Source organism: Watersipora subatra, chromosome 7 (genome assembly GCF_963576615.1).
Source record: "Watersipora subatra chromosome 7, tzWatSuba1.1, whole genome shotgun sequence".
In the NCBI taxonomy this organism is placed as follows: Eukaryota; Metazoa; Bryozoa; class Gymnolaemata; order Cheilostomatida; family Watersiporidae; genus Watersipora; species Watersipora subatra.
Genome location: NC_088714.1, coordinates 14,209,190 through 14,227,655, shown reverse-complemented (window position 1 = coordinate 14,227,655; position 18,466 = coordinate 14,209,190). Strand labels below are relative to the sequence as shown.

General features: G+C 33.5%; 1 protein-coding gene across 2 annotated transcripts in view; it reads right to left on the bottom strand.

The window, feature by feature from the left end:
- The window catches only part of LOC137401137 (galactose-3-O-sulfotransferase 2-like), a 29,596-nt gene extending 11,467 nt beyond the window's left edge, over positions 1-18,129 (bottom strand). The window contains exons 1-5 of one of the 2 annotated variants that reach the window (XM_068087510.1): positions 18,028-18,129; positions 15,486-15,562; positions 13,096-13,272; positions 9,624-9,844; positions 6,012-6,181 (exon numbers count right to left, since the gene is read on the bottom strand). In XM_068087510.1, the coding sequence (XP_067943611.1) occupies positions 6,012-6,181; positions 9,624-9,844; positions 13,096-13,272; positions 15,486-15,562; positions 18,028-18,104 (722 nt within the window). In that variant the 5' untranslated portion in view covers positions 18,105-18,129. The remainder of the gene's footprint in view (positions 1-6,011; positions 6,182-9,623; positions 9,845-13,095; positions 13,273-15,485; positions 15,563-18,027) is intronic. The other variant, XM_068087511.1, reaches the window with a different exon arrangement.
- Between the last annotated feature and the right edge of the window lie 337 nt (positions 18,130-18,466).

Here is an 18,466-nt window from a genome sequence, read left to right as displayed (position 1 = left end):
CTAATCATTTAAACCTATTCTATATGCTGAAGAAACAAATTTAGTCTTTGAGTCTAACAATTTGAATAATGACATTGATATAGCCAATAATGAACTTAAAAAACTGAACCATGGTGTAATACAAATAAATTAACTGTAAAAATGAACAAAACATTGTACATTGTAATGAGAAATCATCAAAAAGGATTTCAAATAAAAAATCAATAAAATTATTTGATTCAGAGTTGAAGGAGACATCTTCAATCAAATTTCTAGGAATTCATTTGGACAGTCCTGGTATCAGTACAGTATCAGGACCTGATATGGAATACACACATCGATAAGCTGAATAAGCAGGTAGGAATCTATGTCAGGCCTGATTAGTAGATGTTTTAAATTTTTACCCAGAAGTATTATGAAACTATTATACAACGCGTTTATTAACTCACAAATTAGTTACTGTCTAGAGTCATAAGGAAATGCTCCATTTTGTTATTTAGAAAAAATACCAATATCACAAAAACGTCTAATGCGCATAATATTTAATAAACCACCACTAACTTCATCTTGGTCTACGTTTGTTCAGCTGTCAGCGTTGCCTGTTGATAAACTTTATCAGTGTAAAATTATTTTGATAGCTCATTCAAAATTTTATTCAAGTGATGACATAACCAAAAAGAATTTACATTGTGACCCCATGACCCCAGATTTTTAGAAGCAAATTCACTTTTACCATTATTTTATACTGCTGCAGGTCAAAAAACAATCGGATATAGAGTACCATCACAATGGAACAGTCTTCCAATAGACTTACGCAAAACCGCTGCATTTACTAGTTTTAGAGTTAACGTTAAAAGTCATTCGTTAAGCCTAGAGTAATTCAGGTCTGCTGTTTGAGTGTGCCAATTCTTGCGGGCCCAGCGCCTCTACTAGCTGCAGTGCTACTGCGCATGTAGGCCTTATCATGCCTCAACAAGTAAGAACTAAGCTTTCATTTATTTCGTTTGACTCAATCAATATTATAACTATATCTTCAATTTTGCTTAATGTTATATTTCTACTAATTGATGAAATAAAATAAACATGTGCACGCCTACGCGTGCACGCATACGCATTCACGCACACACACATATATATTTCTCAAAATCTGTTTTCTTTATGTTCAGTTATAGCTATTAAACTCTTGATATGAATGTTCTGCGTTCTGATGGATTTGAACTCACGACGAATGCATCAACAAGTTTCCTAATTGAAACTTGTCGATGCATTATATTCTAGTTCTATCACTGAGCTACAACGGCATATTGATTAAGGGCATTTTAACATACCACATATTTTGTTTGCATGCTAATTATTTTAGCCTTGCGACCACGCGTTTTGATGCCTCTATTAAGTAATGTTTTGGGACCTAAGTTTATGCGACACAATGCTTCTTCACTTTTTTGTTAGGGCAAATTTATTCCGCCCCACGATATCAACGATAATTTATCTCGAACTTATATTTTGGCGATGTGTGTACTGATTGTATACGTTATTAAAACATATACCTCACTAAACTTGCATGGCAAGTTATCTGTATCCGCTATACGGTATATCTAGTAACTGTTAAAATAAAAAAGGTTCGCAATGATAAAACTAATTTTAAAGTTTAAGGTTTACTATAATACATACTAAAAGTTTTTTCAAGTATGTGTAAACAAAGTTCATTTAAGTTAGCTTCAGGGTTTATGTTACACGTCTGTCTCAAAGGAAAAACTTTCCATGTAGTACATTGTAATGTTATACTATCTTGGGCCCTAACAACACAACCACAAAATGCAATAAAGTCATTGTACGTACCTATAGTTACTAAAGTTAAAATACTATTTTGGTACTATTTTTAATGATGATGATTTTTACCAGGAGGTGATTGCATTAGACTAATGACTATTAATGACTATAGGTCTCTATACCACTTTATGTACGCCAATAGCCTATGATATTAGCCTGCATGCCAATTTTTGTATGCCAACACATAAGCAAACTGTAATTATATAATTGTATACCAAATAATTTTTGATTGTAATCGTAGCAAAATAGACTAGATTTAGCAAGTACTTGCTAATGATTTCACATTTACACTTAAACACCTGTACATTTTTATTTTTTCTTCAAATTTATTTCAAATAACGCCCTTCTTTTAAGTTATAAAATTTTTAATTTACAGTTGTTTGAAAACCTTTACAGTGGTTTTATTTATTATTAATTTAGTTGTCCTGCACAAAACGTTTTCCTCATGATATGAAGTTTGAAAGTTACAGCTGTTTGACAAAGTTTGAAAATCTTCACAGTTGTTTTTATTTTCTCTTCTAAATTATTTCAACTATACAAAACACTTCTCATGATATGTAGTTTGAAGGTTGGAATGGCAAATTTTGTTTTATGTTAAATGCGAATCAATTTGCTGTCCAAAGACTTTTTGATATTCTGAGTAATGTCGTGTAGTACAGTTAGTACTAGTACATGTACATGTACTTCGGCAGTATGTTGGGCTGGTGAACTGATAAACACAGAGACTAAGTATGTGCACAATAATTCAGAAATGCCAGAAGGTTGTTGAGTGTCAGACTGCTAGATTGTCAAGATTTTGAGTTCAGTACAGAGCAGTCTTTGATCCTAACTTCTAACCCTGCTACAGACGATTGGGCACGACTCTCATTATAGAAAATGTTGTTAAAAATGGAACTGAAAAGATAACTCCAAGTTTTTGGCACTCAGACATGTTTCTTCGCTATGTCAAGTGTTTTTTGAATGTTTAGCTTTTCTATTATTTTTAGTTTATGATCAGAATACTGTCAGCATTTCAGCAGCTTATGTGTGATCAATAAAATTTGCCTCATTGTTTTAAGGCTTACAATGATTTGATAATAAGAGGATCAAAAATAGAATACATATTTAATGCTGTAGCTATTTCAAAATTTCAAACATATTTTTCACTGTTATATTGGCACAAGAAGTAAAACGATTTAGTTGGTACTTGCTGTTTTTTAATTAAAACTATCCCATTTTTATGAGTCCTTTTACTGATCATGAAACATTTTTCATGTTGATTAGCATTAAAAAGTAATAGAGAATCTTTTTTTATTTTTTACAGCGTTTAAACCTTTCGGCAGGTCAATGTTTAAACTTTTTAAGGCCACTGCAGTAGACCTTCTAGTCAGCCTTTTGAATCAGCATTTCATGATTAGTTACCCTTCATGTCACTATCAATGGAAATTCAAAAAACTTTACCACAACTTTTGGTTCACAGGCTAGACACTCTAGACTACAGTGCTATGGCTACTCTGCAGTTTACTTCTGTCTTCTGTGCAATTATATATTATACTTTCAGTATGTTAATTACAGGGTTATGAGCTTTACTAAAAGAGGGGCTGCTTCATCAGAATTAAAGCGCTCAGAAAAAAAAATTTGTTAATTGAAGATTCTAGTTGTTACTGTCGCAATGGTCAATATCTGCAATTGCGATCATATTGCAGCGATTCGCTTCTCTATTCTGTCGGTCTCTTTGCGATGAAAGGTGTCACAATGGCACTTTTGACTGGTCTCTGTGTTTTAATTGCAATCAATTTTGATCAACTATAATCTTGATACATTCTGGCAATCCGATCACCTCAAAAAAAAATGCAATTGATAAGAAAGTACCAATATTTTTTGACAAACTTTATAAAACTTTTGTGCAAGTTGATTTCTAGTTGTGCATTGATGAGTACTCAATGATGCCTAGCTGGGAAATTCACTGCAGTTGCAGTATATTTTACTTGAGTAATAGCATTAGCAGTGCAGTAGAAGTAGCGAGCGTATCACGGCATGCAGTATAATCTCATTGCATATTTTTACAACTGCGCAGTACGCAGTGAAAATGCAGTACAACCACTTTTAATGAACAGTAAGCAGTATTGGTGCAGTGGTGGTATTGTCTACTGCAGTGGGGGTTTTGCTAGTGCGCATTTCATAGAGTTAAATTGCAGTAGGAGCTTGTGCATTACATCATAAATTCATGCACAGCACATTTTCATGAAAACTCATCACAGAATCAAATATAGAGTTAACTCGGCTACAACCGTAACAAAATTGCAAGACGTGAATGATGCTCAAGTTTGAGTAAGAGTGGACAAACACATTAGTAACAATAAACATGTTGTGTGTGGTTGAAATGCAAATTTATTATGACTTTAACATACGGTCATACCTTGGCATACAACTGTCTTATCATTCAAGAAATTTAGGATACAAGAAAAACTCCAAGCGAACTTTTGGCCTGAGATATGAGACAAATTTGAAAAATGATCATACGAGACAGTTTTCAATGCAGTCATTAGGTGGCCTATTATGCGAGAGGCTGCTTATAAAAACAACACGGCTTGGTGATTCTTGTCAAACCAAAAATAATTTGGAAAGGTCAGCTAAACGTGAATGTGAGAGCCAGTCAAAAGAAGCCAGGCTGGAAGAAGATAATAACAGATGAATTCAAAGACAAACTTAGAATTAAGTTGAGTGTAGAATCAAAGATTATTTTCAAGTATGTGTTTAGTAAAATAAACTTATTTAAGTTAACACAAGGTTTATGTTATATAGCATCACAACAGTGCATACTGAACGCTGTGCCATCCAATCTTTTTCACACCGCCATTAGCCGCTACGTTTGTCTCAAAAGTAAGAACCCATTACAGTATTGTACATAATAATCTTACATTTTAATGCAGAATATAACTACAGAATAGGTATTTGTTACTTTTTAAGCGTAGATAGTGAACTAGAACAATTAAAAAAATGTTTTTCTATTGTAACTTCCTGTTTTTAGGCAGTTTTTTATAGGGTGGAATTCATCAATTTGAGTTTAGTTGTTTGTTATATGGAAAAAATATGATTGGATTTACAAGAGAGTTGTCATATAAGCTGATTAATTGAGACATAATAATCCTGGAACACATTAAGCTTGTATGTTGAGGTATGACTGTAATATGTTAAGAAAAACACAATAATATGCCCTCAATGTCATCAATCAGGATGTAATAATGCCTGAATCCCTAGTTCGAAATGATATGAAAGTACTTGCTACATCCTTCATTTTAGGTATAATATACGTGGATGTAAAACAAATATTGTAGCAAGTATTGTATTTATATTATTTTTAAATTTATATATTTTATATAGTATTATTACAATAATTTTATTTATATCTATTTTATACATTATATTTTTTGGTAGTTTGTCATATGTACTCTTCTAAGAATTATAGAGAAAAGGTTAAAGCATCTTTAAAAGTTTATAAGCCGAAAGCATTAATTTGCTATCAGTATGTTTTAACACTTTTGTAATCTTTTTACGTAGCACAGTAAAATTTATTGAATGTGCATTTAGACCCAGAGCTTTCTAGAGAAATGTTGACTATTGTCAAATAACAACAACCGGAATATACCAACAGTGTTGAATTACACAACATCTAACTTTCTGGGATAGAAAAAATTCTAACAAGCGAACACTTTCATCCATTGATAAATTAATTGTCTTGCACTTACTTTTTAACGAGATTGGAAATAAATCTATTTATAGCTGCAATTAATTGTTATACGTCTTGCGAAAGAAAACCATGTCATTATGTGACAGCAAGAGTTTGCCTTGCAACTGTTGTTCTGTCATATGCTGTTCTTTGTTCTACTAATACATAAATAATTATTTAAAAAAATACTATGAGCTTTTTGTTATAAGTAACTAGTACACAGACATTTCCGTGTACCATGAGTGATCACCATGTGGAATAAGTAGGTATACAATTATCCATAGATGGAAAGGTAAAAAGTTAGTTGAGCAGCGCAGATGGTAGTTTGCTTGTCTTTGAATCTGAATATCTGAATGTAATTTTTATTCTTGAAAGACGGACGAACACCGCTCTTATTTTAGTAAATATTTTAATTTTAAAATGCTGTCAGGTATCTTTTACATATTGTGAAACAGAGATATCTAGCAAAGACCTATATTTTAAGTTAACTTACTGTTTAATGAGAGATGTAATAAAGCTATTTATAGCTGTGATGTTATTCCTGTCAGCATAGTTGAAGCCATACCACAGCAGCTGACCAAGATGAAACCAGGCATGGGGAAGTCCTTCGTAAAACCGTGTCACAAAAAGCAAACTATCATTAGTGGCTACCTCCTCAGGTTTCTGAAAGAAAATGTTGAGATCTTAAGTTGGTAGTTGGAAATTATACAGTGTAGCCAACAAACAATGTAAAGCACAAATTGTATGTCAACAGCAATTAAGCCTAAGAATATAACTTAAGAGGATGCAAAATGACTATCCTCTATTTACTATGTTTCTATGCAGTATACTGCAGATTAGGAATTAGTGTTTGAATGAAAATTCACATGCTATGGATTAATACCTGCACTATGTTAAAAATGTAAGAAAACGACCAGACTGTATCGCTAATTATTGATCTATAAGTCAATAGTTAGCGGAGTTATAGGGATTTGTAACTTAGAAAATCTTTTTTCCTGAAAGGGTGGACCCTTTTTGTATTATTACACTAGCCACTACTTTGACATGTTTTCTAAGGCTGTGCGCAAGGAAAGTACTGAGTTTTACCTCTAAACCACATAATAAAGGTGGTAAAGGCATTGCTAAGGAAAATGGCGACCATTTTGTTTTATATTCCAAGTAGTTTTTGTATAAGAGGATTTTCTTTTTACGCAAGGGAACTTATCAATTTTAATAATATCATTGTTAAAATACAAGATTTTTGTGACCATCTCAGAGGAGACTCTAACGGACTTTGAATTGACAAAGTAATGTGGTAAGACATCGGACAAACCATTTCACCTAGTTGGCTAGCTCAAAGTGTTATTAAACACACAGCTAAAATAACCTGTGTAGTCCATTGACCTCTATACGACTCCTTGCCTAGATATATGGCAGCTGTCTAACAATTTAAAAAAAAAGAACCAATCCTCATTACCATAAAAATTACTGCGACAACTTCAAACGGGTTCCAAATTTTTGAATAGCTCTTTAAATTTTTTCCGTCATAATCATTGGTTACATATTAGTTGAGCAGATTGAGATTTTGTGCAATACCACACTGGTATGCTTAAGCCTTTGACTTTTTATTCTTGTGACAATGCAATACTATTTCTATTTAAACTTATTTAAAGTTGTTGTGTTTGCATTAGAAACCGGCATTGTTAAATGACTAATAATAATAACGACAATAATAATATTAATAATAATATTCATTAATCCTGTGTGCCAGAAGACACAAGGATCACAGAAATAGAGAAAGTGAAGAGGTATCAAGACCTGGCAACAGAGTTAAGAAAAATATGGAAAACATCAGTGACGGTAGAACTACTTACATTTACAATCATCGTTCGAGCACTGGGAACAGTGGTAAACCTACGTGAGCAAATGCAGCTGCTGGACATAGAGAGGCAGAAAGTACATGTAGGTAGAGTACAATTTTCTGCCCTATTAGGATCAGCAAGAATACTGAGAAAGGTGTTGGATATACCGGGTTAGGGGCCCTAGCCAGATACCAACTTATCACCGGCTGAAGAGCTGAGGAAATCAACAAGGACAATAATAATAATCCCATGACCAAACACGAGTGAAGCGATTGGTTTGGGAGATTTATGATAAATGCACATGTACACACAACTCCCGAAAAATTATCTGTTAACGGCTGTCACCAAACCCTTGTAACAAAATCTTATCAACAAATTTAACTATTTTTCATTAAAGTCGTTTAAGCATGATAATGATACAAAACGCATATAAACCTATTTAAATATGTTACCAAGCCTTTGAAAGGTTACCGCAAATTCCTAAAACTAACCCATCTGATCGGATTATACATAAATAAACAGATTTATTTGTCCAAAAATCGTTATTAAAACTCGCTAAGCCTCACTTTTATCAAATTTAAGACTGGAAATTAAAACGCCGAGCGACAGAGATTAGAACGATTAAGTCGTGCGCATTTCACAAAAAAAATAACGTGCACGTTTCACCAGTCTATTGCATTGTCGAATTGCCGAAGGTTTCTGTAATCAAATTAGAAGTACTGAAATCATTTCAATTTTGCCGATTTCAAAGTAACTGACACTTTAGACAATTTTGAGTACTTTGGTATTCTAACTGATGTCCAATGCAGTGTAAGTAAAGAAAATGACGATGATATTTTTTTAGTGGTTCTTATGAGATTATTAAAATAATTAATTATAAGTTTGGATGACTACAGAACAATGACTACGTATTACAGATTTTCTAAAAATCTATATAAATATCACAACTTTGTGATATTGTTAGCTATGACGTTTTGAAATGTAAACAAAGTTGTGCATTGGTTTTATATTATTACTATATTAATAATATTGGTTATTCTAATAATATCGGTGCATTTTACTTCTAATATTGGCCAATATTGCATTTCTCCTATTGCAGGGGGAGAGATATAAACATATAATCTTTTCCTTTCATTATTGCTATTTGTTGTATATAATACCACCCACACCCAGTGCATTACAGCTACCATTGCAGTTATCCTATTGCACTGCAGTGCCATTTGACTGCTAATATTGCATTTCTCAACCATCAGCACCCTTTCTTGTTTTTCCAATATCACTTTGGTTGTGGGCTGTATGACAGTGGAATTTCTAGTATTAATAATAATGTTGTCTAGCAAAAAGCAGTGTTTCAAGGTTTTTAAATGTTTTGAAGATATATATTAGAAAATACATATTGTCATTTTTTTAAACCCAAAACTACAAGTGTATGTGACCAAACTTTCAACTGATTGTTGCCCTAAACAAAAGTTTTTGAGTTATAACAAAATAAACCATATTAGAGTTATTTAAAGTTATCAACTTGCAGTGGCAGTCGCCTTTTTGAAGCGACTTAAAGTTAGTTTTATAATAATCAACTGTTTTACACTTTTCCAATTTTAGATTAAAACTAGTACAGTAGTAGTATAGTGCACCATGATAGATTGCCATGTGTAATATTATATCTGCACAATTATTATGCAATCGCAGCAAGGTGGTTGAGTGACATAGTTGGTAGCCTGCCTGGGTGGTACACTGAGCATGTATGTTCAATTCCTGTGTGAAGCATTCTTTTCCTAATGCTCTGATGATGACTGGACAGACACGGCTCTTATTATAGTAAGGATTATGTTACATTAAATTAACTGAATGAGTTGAAACCTGTAGTTTTAAAATTAAAACCTGATATTGTCTGTTACCATCTACATCTTTAAAAATTGCCATTCTCGCTTGTCACAGAATCAATTCTACGATTAGGCTTTGAACGAAAATGTACCCTAGGAAAAACTATCTTTAGCGGCTATTTGGCAATTGTAGTTTTGTGTGTTTTCAGAAATAAAAGAATACTACAAAAACTGATAATTAAATCTTGAAAACAGAGTTTTTGTGACAATTAGGTTGCTAAACAAGAAAATCCTTAAAAGTAAAACATTTCGATTAAAAAAGTGGTAGCTTTATCGAAAATATAGGCAACCTTACACAAGATACAGAAGTCTTTACAGAAAAAAAGGTAATTTTACTAAATTGGTAACTAGTTTTACAACAACAAAAACCAGAAGCTTTACCAGAGGTCCAGGTTTGGTGTAATGAAATCGATTCCTAATCTCGCCACGATCAAACTTTGTGAAAAATCTGACAGCTGATTTAAACCAGGAAATTGGTTCCCTGACAAGTGCTATGTGTTTGTAACCAGGCTTCATAAACTTCTGCAAAAAGCTCTTGTTGTAAAGAGCATGGTTTACCAGTGTGTCTGCTTTTTCTTCCTTCCTTGGTCCAATTGTCCAACCTAAGATAAATATAGCTGTTTTTACAAAAGGTCCAAATGATGCTCTCAAATAATTACTAAACATTCCACTGACATCAAAAATTGTTCCCATTAAATTCCATATGCAGATCTTAGCCTAGATTTCAACCAAATTAATTAGTTTTTGCATTTAAAAAGGAACTTGCACAACATTTTGGTTGACTTTATCAGAATGTATCGGTCTTTTTTATTATTCGCAAGTGCTTTTAATGTTTGAGGTTATTTGGCTGCAAGGATGTTTTAAGATTAAAATCAACAAAAGTTCATCATGATTAAAAAGCTCAGATCAAGCAACAGTGCGATTACGACATCTATATTCGCAGAGAATGACATAATGGAGACACGTAATGCTGCAGCTTGAACACGATAGTCGATATCAACTATTGCAATGATAATGATTAGTGACATCATTTTGCACTCGCTTTTTTCTGAGCATTTCAAACCAAAATCAAGTTTTAATTGTCTCTTTCGATTTTAATTGTGAGACATCCTGGGATTCAGATCATCTCAAACATCAAAAAGAGTTGCAACTGGTAGCAAAACAATGATACATTCTGATAAAATCTGCTAAAACTCTGTGCAATTTTCCTTTTAAATTCGGTCTAGAATTTATCTAGCAGTTTATAAAAATATAGCCTCAGTTCATCATGAGATGTACTCATTTTAATGAAGTGACATGTTGCGTAATGAAAATGTTGTTACAGCAGAGATGCAAACATAAGATATCTATAACATGCCTTACTACCCTGAAACAGCATTGTTTTAAATATATTTGACCTTTGCTTAGCAATCACTACTTCTACTGCGTTATTTTTTTTGACAGAGTAAATTGTTTAAAGTAAACTTGAGTTCAAATTATTGTATCTCCTGTGCTATCGGTAGTTGTATTCTCATGCAGATGTGTTCTTCTTTAGTCTTAGAACTCATCTATACTCTATCAATAATCACAGAATGAATGAACCAAGTTTCTTTTATGAACTTATTTTTTAGAATTAAATTTTTGTGGAGTCAAAGTTTACACTTTCCGTGTGTAGATTAGAAGTGGGTGCCAAATGCCATACAACCCACTGCATGGGACAAAGTTGTTCGATATACTTGGCCACAAAACTTGATAAAACAGAGGCTTCTTTGAAACTTCCACACGAATATCAGTGAGTCAAGTAAGCTCTTAAACAGACAATATTTTGTTTTAAACTTTTTTTATGATCAGTCAGTTTTAGTATTAAAATTGACACAACAAGTGATAGACAGCTCATAGATCAATGTAATTGAAATTGCATAACAACTATATGTCTGCCTGTTTGAATGACAAAATCAAAAAGCTCAATGAAATTGCCGATTAGAAATGCCTGGATAATGCTATCGGAAAATTCATTTTGAAAAGTTTTCTATCTATAGGAGAAGAAAACTCTGTTTGCGCATCATGAGCCTTGCACTTGTTGTCTGTTAAGTAGATTCAGATAAAGCACAGAAAACCACAAGACTAGTCAAATTAACTGCAAATTGAATGTTTAAAGTGAAAATATGTTGACATACGCAATAATACAATAAGCATTGGAGCGAAGATTATATGAATTGTCAGTTGATCAATATGGTAGCATTCTTCTTACTATATAGTTCAATACATCAGAGTCTTGGCTTTCGAATGAGCCTATATTCAATACACAAAGAATAATAAAACTATGAAAAACAGGGTGACAATAGTATGTCCTGCAATAAAAAAATGCTTGGTTGCGGTTCCCACAATGTGATGTCATGATTATTATTTAGCCTTAGGTAGTTGATCCCTTTTGCTGCCATTGAGGCTGCGCTTTTCTGTGACAATCGGAGCTGTTAAACCCAGAGAGCGCTAATGATAAACTAGGGTTCTAAATAATCAACTATGCCCGGGCATCCTGCTAACCAATACAAACATGTGTTCTGGGTTAATTAATTATGCTTCAATAAATATACTGTCGTTGATAATGGTAATGAAACCACATCGATTAAATTGTGACATGCGGTTGGTTGCGTTGTGTGGTCCTAGGACTATTATATGTCAATCGCACTTTCGCGAGATCACGCAATGCTTGAAATTAATTAGTCTCAGTCGTGCCCCTCAACATCACAATAAAAAGAGAGGGCTAGTGCATAATGTCATCGAGAAAACATAGTATAGTGCTTAGAACCTCAGTTATTTATCATAGAAATGATCTGTACATGGAGAGCTAATGACACTGATTCCTTTGTCATCTTCATTGGTTCTCTGGAGTTGTCCTACCTTCGCCTGCCATTAGCGTCATTATCGTAGTTGATAAATATAAGCGGTAAGCAATAAAATAAGCGGTAAGAGCACACAACACCGCATATGAAAATTGTGACGTCACAATTTTCGAATCTATACCATTGAACATTTCTGCGGTAGTGCTTTGAGGAAGTCCTATAAACACCAACCAAATGTCTGTTTCACCGTGTCAAACAATGGCTCATTCAAAAACACAAACTCTGATGTATTGAGATATATGATAAAAAGATTATGTAATTTATGTGCTTTAACATTAAATCAAAAATAAAAACATACCAAATATCTAGAAATATAGACTATACTTTTTATAGTTTTAACTGGTCACAAATTGGCAGCTCTTTTTAAATATACCGTAATGTGTCCGCGTTTCCTAAGGCGGTAAACAAAGATAAATCTCTTTGATCTACTTGATGTAAAGTTTATTATTATTTTGTGAAAGTAAAATGAACAGAACCAAAACAGTGAACTGGTATTTGAGAAGTTGGCAGGTTTGTTTATTATTAATATTTTTGTTTGTCTCATGCTAAGTGAACATTGTTTTGATGTCTGTTGCCACGACTATGCTTTTTTGCCATGCAGTTGTTGAATATTTGTATTGCAATTTCAGTCTTGAAGTTTCTAGTGTCCGGTTTTTAAAAGATACATCACTAAATCTTTATTATAATAAAAGTAAAATAATCTTTACTAATAATAATTACTACCCCATCTGTCCTCCAAAATACATCAGAATGGTTTGAGCATTTTAATTATCATTGTTTCATAGGGATACTTCACTATCTCTCACCGCACACAAGACTAGTTATGAATTATTCAGAGAAGAATAATGCTGTTCATTGTGATCCAGTTTGCAAAAGGCCTAAGCTTTGTTTCCCACTAAAGCTCAATGTAAACTAAGCTAGTGTTATGTTCAGTTGTATAGTAAGCCACAAATGTACATAAGACAACTCACTTGCCTTGTTGGTCCATTTGATATGGTAACCTTTGCAGGAGGTTAGTATATTCAACTTGTTTTGTATTATAAACCGAGCGAGGATACCACACAATGTAGAAGAACCTGTTTTTTCTACCTTAGTCATCACAAACCTCTGAACTGGTTTGTTCTCTTTTAGCTGCTTCACAGGATTAACTGCAATGTATATATTTTTATCAATGTCAGCATTCCGGAATTAAGCTGTGTTGGAATATCCTACATGTAGCCTAAGGAAGCACTCATGACAAAATGGTTTAAACAATAAAGGCATATGACATACCCATTTGCGTAAGGGAATTTTATTACGCAAACGTCTTATTCTCAGAGACGACCGATCAGATTAATGTTCATCAAGTTTTGATTTAGAGTGTTTCTATTGTTAGTTAGACCATTCAACTGACAGAAAAAGTGCCAATGTGATGCTAATCATTTGGTGTTACAATCTGCTTCAACTAAACAATAATGATTTGCCTAAAATCTTACACCATTTTTACAATTCCAACAGAGCAGTTAGCTGTTTACAAATTATATACACTTGGATTATGCAATGGAAACACATAGCACTACATTTACTATGTTTCTATGGCGCGCATGAAGCGCATCATGTAGATTTGGAGTTGTGCCCAAGTTGCATTACCGTGCGAATTGAGTGTTTCTATGGACATTCGCATGATGCGGATTGACTCTGGCGCCTTGTTGGAAAAAGGTGAGGAATTGTACGCTATAAGCTAATAATTAGTAATGCAGTTAGCAACCCAAACGCGTGAAACTCAATTAAAAAATGATGATAGAAGTATTGAAAATGTTTAAAATTGAATAGCTGGCGTGGAAATTTAATGCACATCATTCGCGCGTGTTGATTCCATTATTCGCAAGCATGATAGATTTATGCCGTTTCCATGATGCGATTAACTTGCGGATTGGCTCAAGTTTACGAATCACGCGCGTCATTGAAACATACTGATAAAGAGCAACTATCAGAAAGGCTGTTGAAATGACTCGCGTGAGACAGTTTAGTTTCTGATTGCCATTCAGTTAAATATTTATTTGCTACTATAAAGTGTATATTGTTCAATATTTATACTACAGTCTGTGCGCAACTAGGTAGCTATCAATCATGCTTTCACTAGAGGTTTAATAATAATAATCAACAGAAACAACTTTCAAAGTAAATACGCCAGCATATTACGTTCCACTTGAACAAATACCGAAAACCATACCAAGCATCATCAAAAGGTAAGAGTGAAAAGTTGCTGGCTCACCGTTAGGTATACGCGGACTACACAGACCCGTCGAGTTTGCAAAACTTCAAATGAAGCATTACATCTACATGTCCATAATGCTTTTTATACCCTGAGATGTTATCGAAAGCAGAGTTAGATAGTTGTAGAACCAGTAAAAACTACAATGCTAGCAAGGCTACTTAAGGTTTGTTTACGCCAAGAGGATATATCGAAGTTGCTTTCACACCAACAAAGCCGGTTTGGTATAAAACAAAAAATAATTGTTAAAAGGGCTTTGTTCTAATTGCCAACGCAAGATCAGTGAACTGATGCATACTATGTTTGTCCGATTTTGGTGGCCATAATTGATGTAGTAAAACATGGATTTGAGCAATCATACTTTGCAATAGCGTGAGAAATACAATGATGGTATAGTATGTTCTCCCAAAAGAACAGTTAAAAATACCTTTAATAGCATTAGGTGAGTTTGCAACAAGCCAATTTAGAATTAACAGTAATAAGTAATTACTAATAACTATAATTATTACGCATACATGTACATGACATGTAGCAAATACACGCGCAAACGTACTTTTAGTTTGAAGGCAAACTAAGCCATACTGAAAAGAAAGACCACAGATGTGAATTTGGTGGACTGTCCAATCGTGTACCATTGCTTGTCTTAACTGTTCAGGCACAACTCTTCCAGCTCTAGTTGTAGTCTTAAGCACTAATGATTTATTCTTGTAACAAAAGAGCATTCCGACCAATTTCAAATTTACATCATATTCTAGCGTATCTTAATTACTCCAACGAATGATTTTTCCAAATATCTACGTTTTCTTACTTTACTTAAGCTAAACATTTATTTTACGCCAATTCAAGGTTTCAAAATCTTTTAAGGTTTTTGTTTTCATTTTTACAGGACAGTCATAGGTTTTTAACTCATTTCAATTTAACTACTGTATGTCAATCCGCTTATTTGATTTTACTGGCTAACTGCTACTCTTTGTATTCTTTTTGTTATATGGTTGTTGTTTAACAATATTTAAAAAAAACAATTTGTTTGAAATGGCATTATTGCTAGTAAAGTATTATATATGTAAATGCAACAGCGATATTGATGAGGAAAACCTTTGAACCAACCTGCATGCTGTGATTTTTCCATCTCATCTTCACCATTATCAGAGACCGAATACCTCCGGTCAGTCATTCCATGGTTCCTAAATATAACTATGCCTATAAAAAAATTGTTTCCTCAGCCATGTTAACGCAACTAGATGATAATATCTAGTCAAGCTCAAGTCTCCAACCAGAGACCTGGAAGCTGGATTTCTTGCTTCAGGATCTTAACCATTCCCTATGGGGCGATTTTCTGCGACTGACTTGAGTTTATTGTCACTGGTATGTGAACTAGCAACATTAGATGTCAGGCATAATTATTGCATCCTATGCTCAAATGACTACCGGAATCACAATTTTCCATATATATCTATACATATAAATTTCAAAGTTTGTCTGTCATTCATCTGTCCAGCTATAGCGATAAAGTTTTAGCAATGAAAAACCACCTTCATGCTGGACTTGAACTAACAAGGAATGTAACTGCAAGCTTGCAAACAACTACGTAACTACACGGCTAAGCCATTCTTATCACGTCTATCGCTCTTATTATATATGGTATATCATTTTGTGGTTGCACATGTTAAATTATTAAATAATACAGTCCACCATTGGGTTTGGATGTCCCTGTTAAAAATTATTTTTGCTTTGCAGTGTAGTACTCAATATTTTACGCCCTTGCCATGAGAAGCCAAAGATTTTTTCAACTTTTTTCCGCCACCAACCAAAATTTCTCTCAAGATTACAATGTGGCAGTTGGTGTTCTGATTACGTCGAAATGACGAAATTGCCGATTTGCTATTTGCTAAAATCCATCTCACAATGCCTGAAAAAGATACGATGTTTGCTCTATCAGTTCAGCGTTACTCATTATAAGTTCTAGTCAAAACAAAACCTGAAACAAATTAATGTTAAAATTTTAGACGGTGATCAAATTTTAGACAATGACCAAATTAAACCTTAGAAAATACATACTACAGCTTAGCTTTATGTATAAGTGCTTAGTAAGCTAAACTCATTTTTAAGTTAAACGTTTAAGTTTTAAGTCTGTCTCGAAATTAAGAACTCCCTACATACGCACTGCATGTAGCACATTATAGTTTTAGAGTTTATTGCACAACATAACTAATAAATACTCTAAAGTTACTGTATAGTAAATTTTAAACACATATTAATTACTGATTGTCATTATTAATTCAACAAATTCATGCTTTTTTTTAGTTTGTATTGTTTGTAATATTACTGAATCATTTTTTATTGTAATCGTAACAAAACACACACGATTTAGCCATTACTTGCTAATTATTTCACATTTACATTTAAACACCATTACGGTTTTTTAAATTTGCCTCCTGTGTGAACTGCAAAAATATACTTTTATCATGATACGAAGTTTAAAAATTAGAATGGTAGCTGTTATATGTTACATAAATATTAATTTTTTCTGCAAAGACTTTTTTAGCGCACCGGCCACGCCGGGCATTCATCTAGTGCATGTATAAGTCTTTGTATTTTCTGTCTATTGTCTGTCATTTGTGTGTCCAGTTATATCAATGAAGTTTTGAAAATGAATTATCCGGTTCATGCTAAATTTGGACTCAAAACCTCAAGGTCTTCAGACAAGCAAGCTAGCCCATTAGGCCAGGCAGCTACATTGGTATACAAAAAATAATTGTGGTCATACTCTTTACACTAGTTAAAATACTCATGTGTAAAGTGCTTGAAAAAATACAATTGGTTATTACCAGCACGCTTGAAAATCCTGATTACGTGAGAGATCATTTTGCGTTATGGTTATTAACCTGAATTCTGACACGACTATTTTATTATAGTAAAGTAAATATTATAGTAAAGTTTAAATCTAGCTTAAGTTACTAGTTAAAATTATTTAACATCATACATGTATATATATGTAAGCCACATGTATATTGTTTTTTACACACAGCTCTATAATTTTATTGAGAACTTGTGGCGGACGTTGCCTTTACTTTATTTACTCCTATATGCGTTATACTGTCTTGTCCTTTTAAATATCGTGATTCGTCTCTCCTGTCTGTTGTATATGCTTATTTCTTATTACTCTGTACGTTTTTAATCGGCGACGCCAATAATTATTTAATCATACTTATACTTTTTTTATATTATTATTATATTCAGTTTCGACCCTGTGCTATGTTTTTAATTGTTTTTGTACATATCCACCTTCATTTTATATGGTAGTAAATTGGGTGACTTGGCAAGATGGGCCAGGCTCCCAGTGGAGTTGAGAATGCCTCTGTTGTACATTGATTGTGGTGCGCTTACAGTCAAATACTAACTTATTCACTTTGAACTCATACACTCTTTCTCTGCCTGAAACAGAGGTAGATTGCAGTCGCCCGTTAAGGGAAGGCGCTTGACTTTAACACACTTTTATTTAAAGATACAGGTACATCGCATTATAAATTGCATATAATACGCACGGACCATGCTGTCACCGTAGAATATATTCAAATGCGTATTTGATGGAATGCACTACCAAATCAGTGAAAGCTCGGCAGATGAAAAAAATTAAACTTTAACTCACCTCATCAGAACACCAGTCAGCACGATGCATCCAACGGTGACAACTAAGACAAAGATGGCTCTACGGTTTATATACATTTTAGCTAGCTTCTTTCCTCTAGAAGTAACTACAACAACCACCATACCATTACCATACCACTACCATACCATGATAGTGAGTTTAAAGTGTATACCATGATGGTGAGTTTAAAGTGTATACCATGATGGTGAGTTTAAAGTGTATACCATGATGGTGAGTTTAAAGTGTATACCATGATGGTGAGTTTAAAGTGTATACCATGATGGTGAGTTTAAAGTGTATACCATGATGGTGAGTTTAAAGTGTATACCATGATGGTGAGTTTAAAGTGTATACCATGATGGTGAGTTTAAAGTGTATACCATGATGGTGAGTTTAAAGTGTATACCATGATGGTGAGTTTAAAGTGTATACCATGATG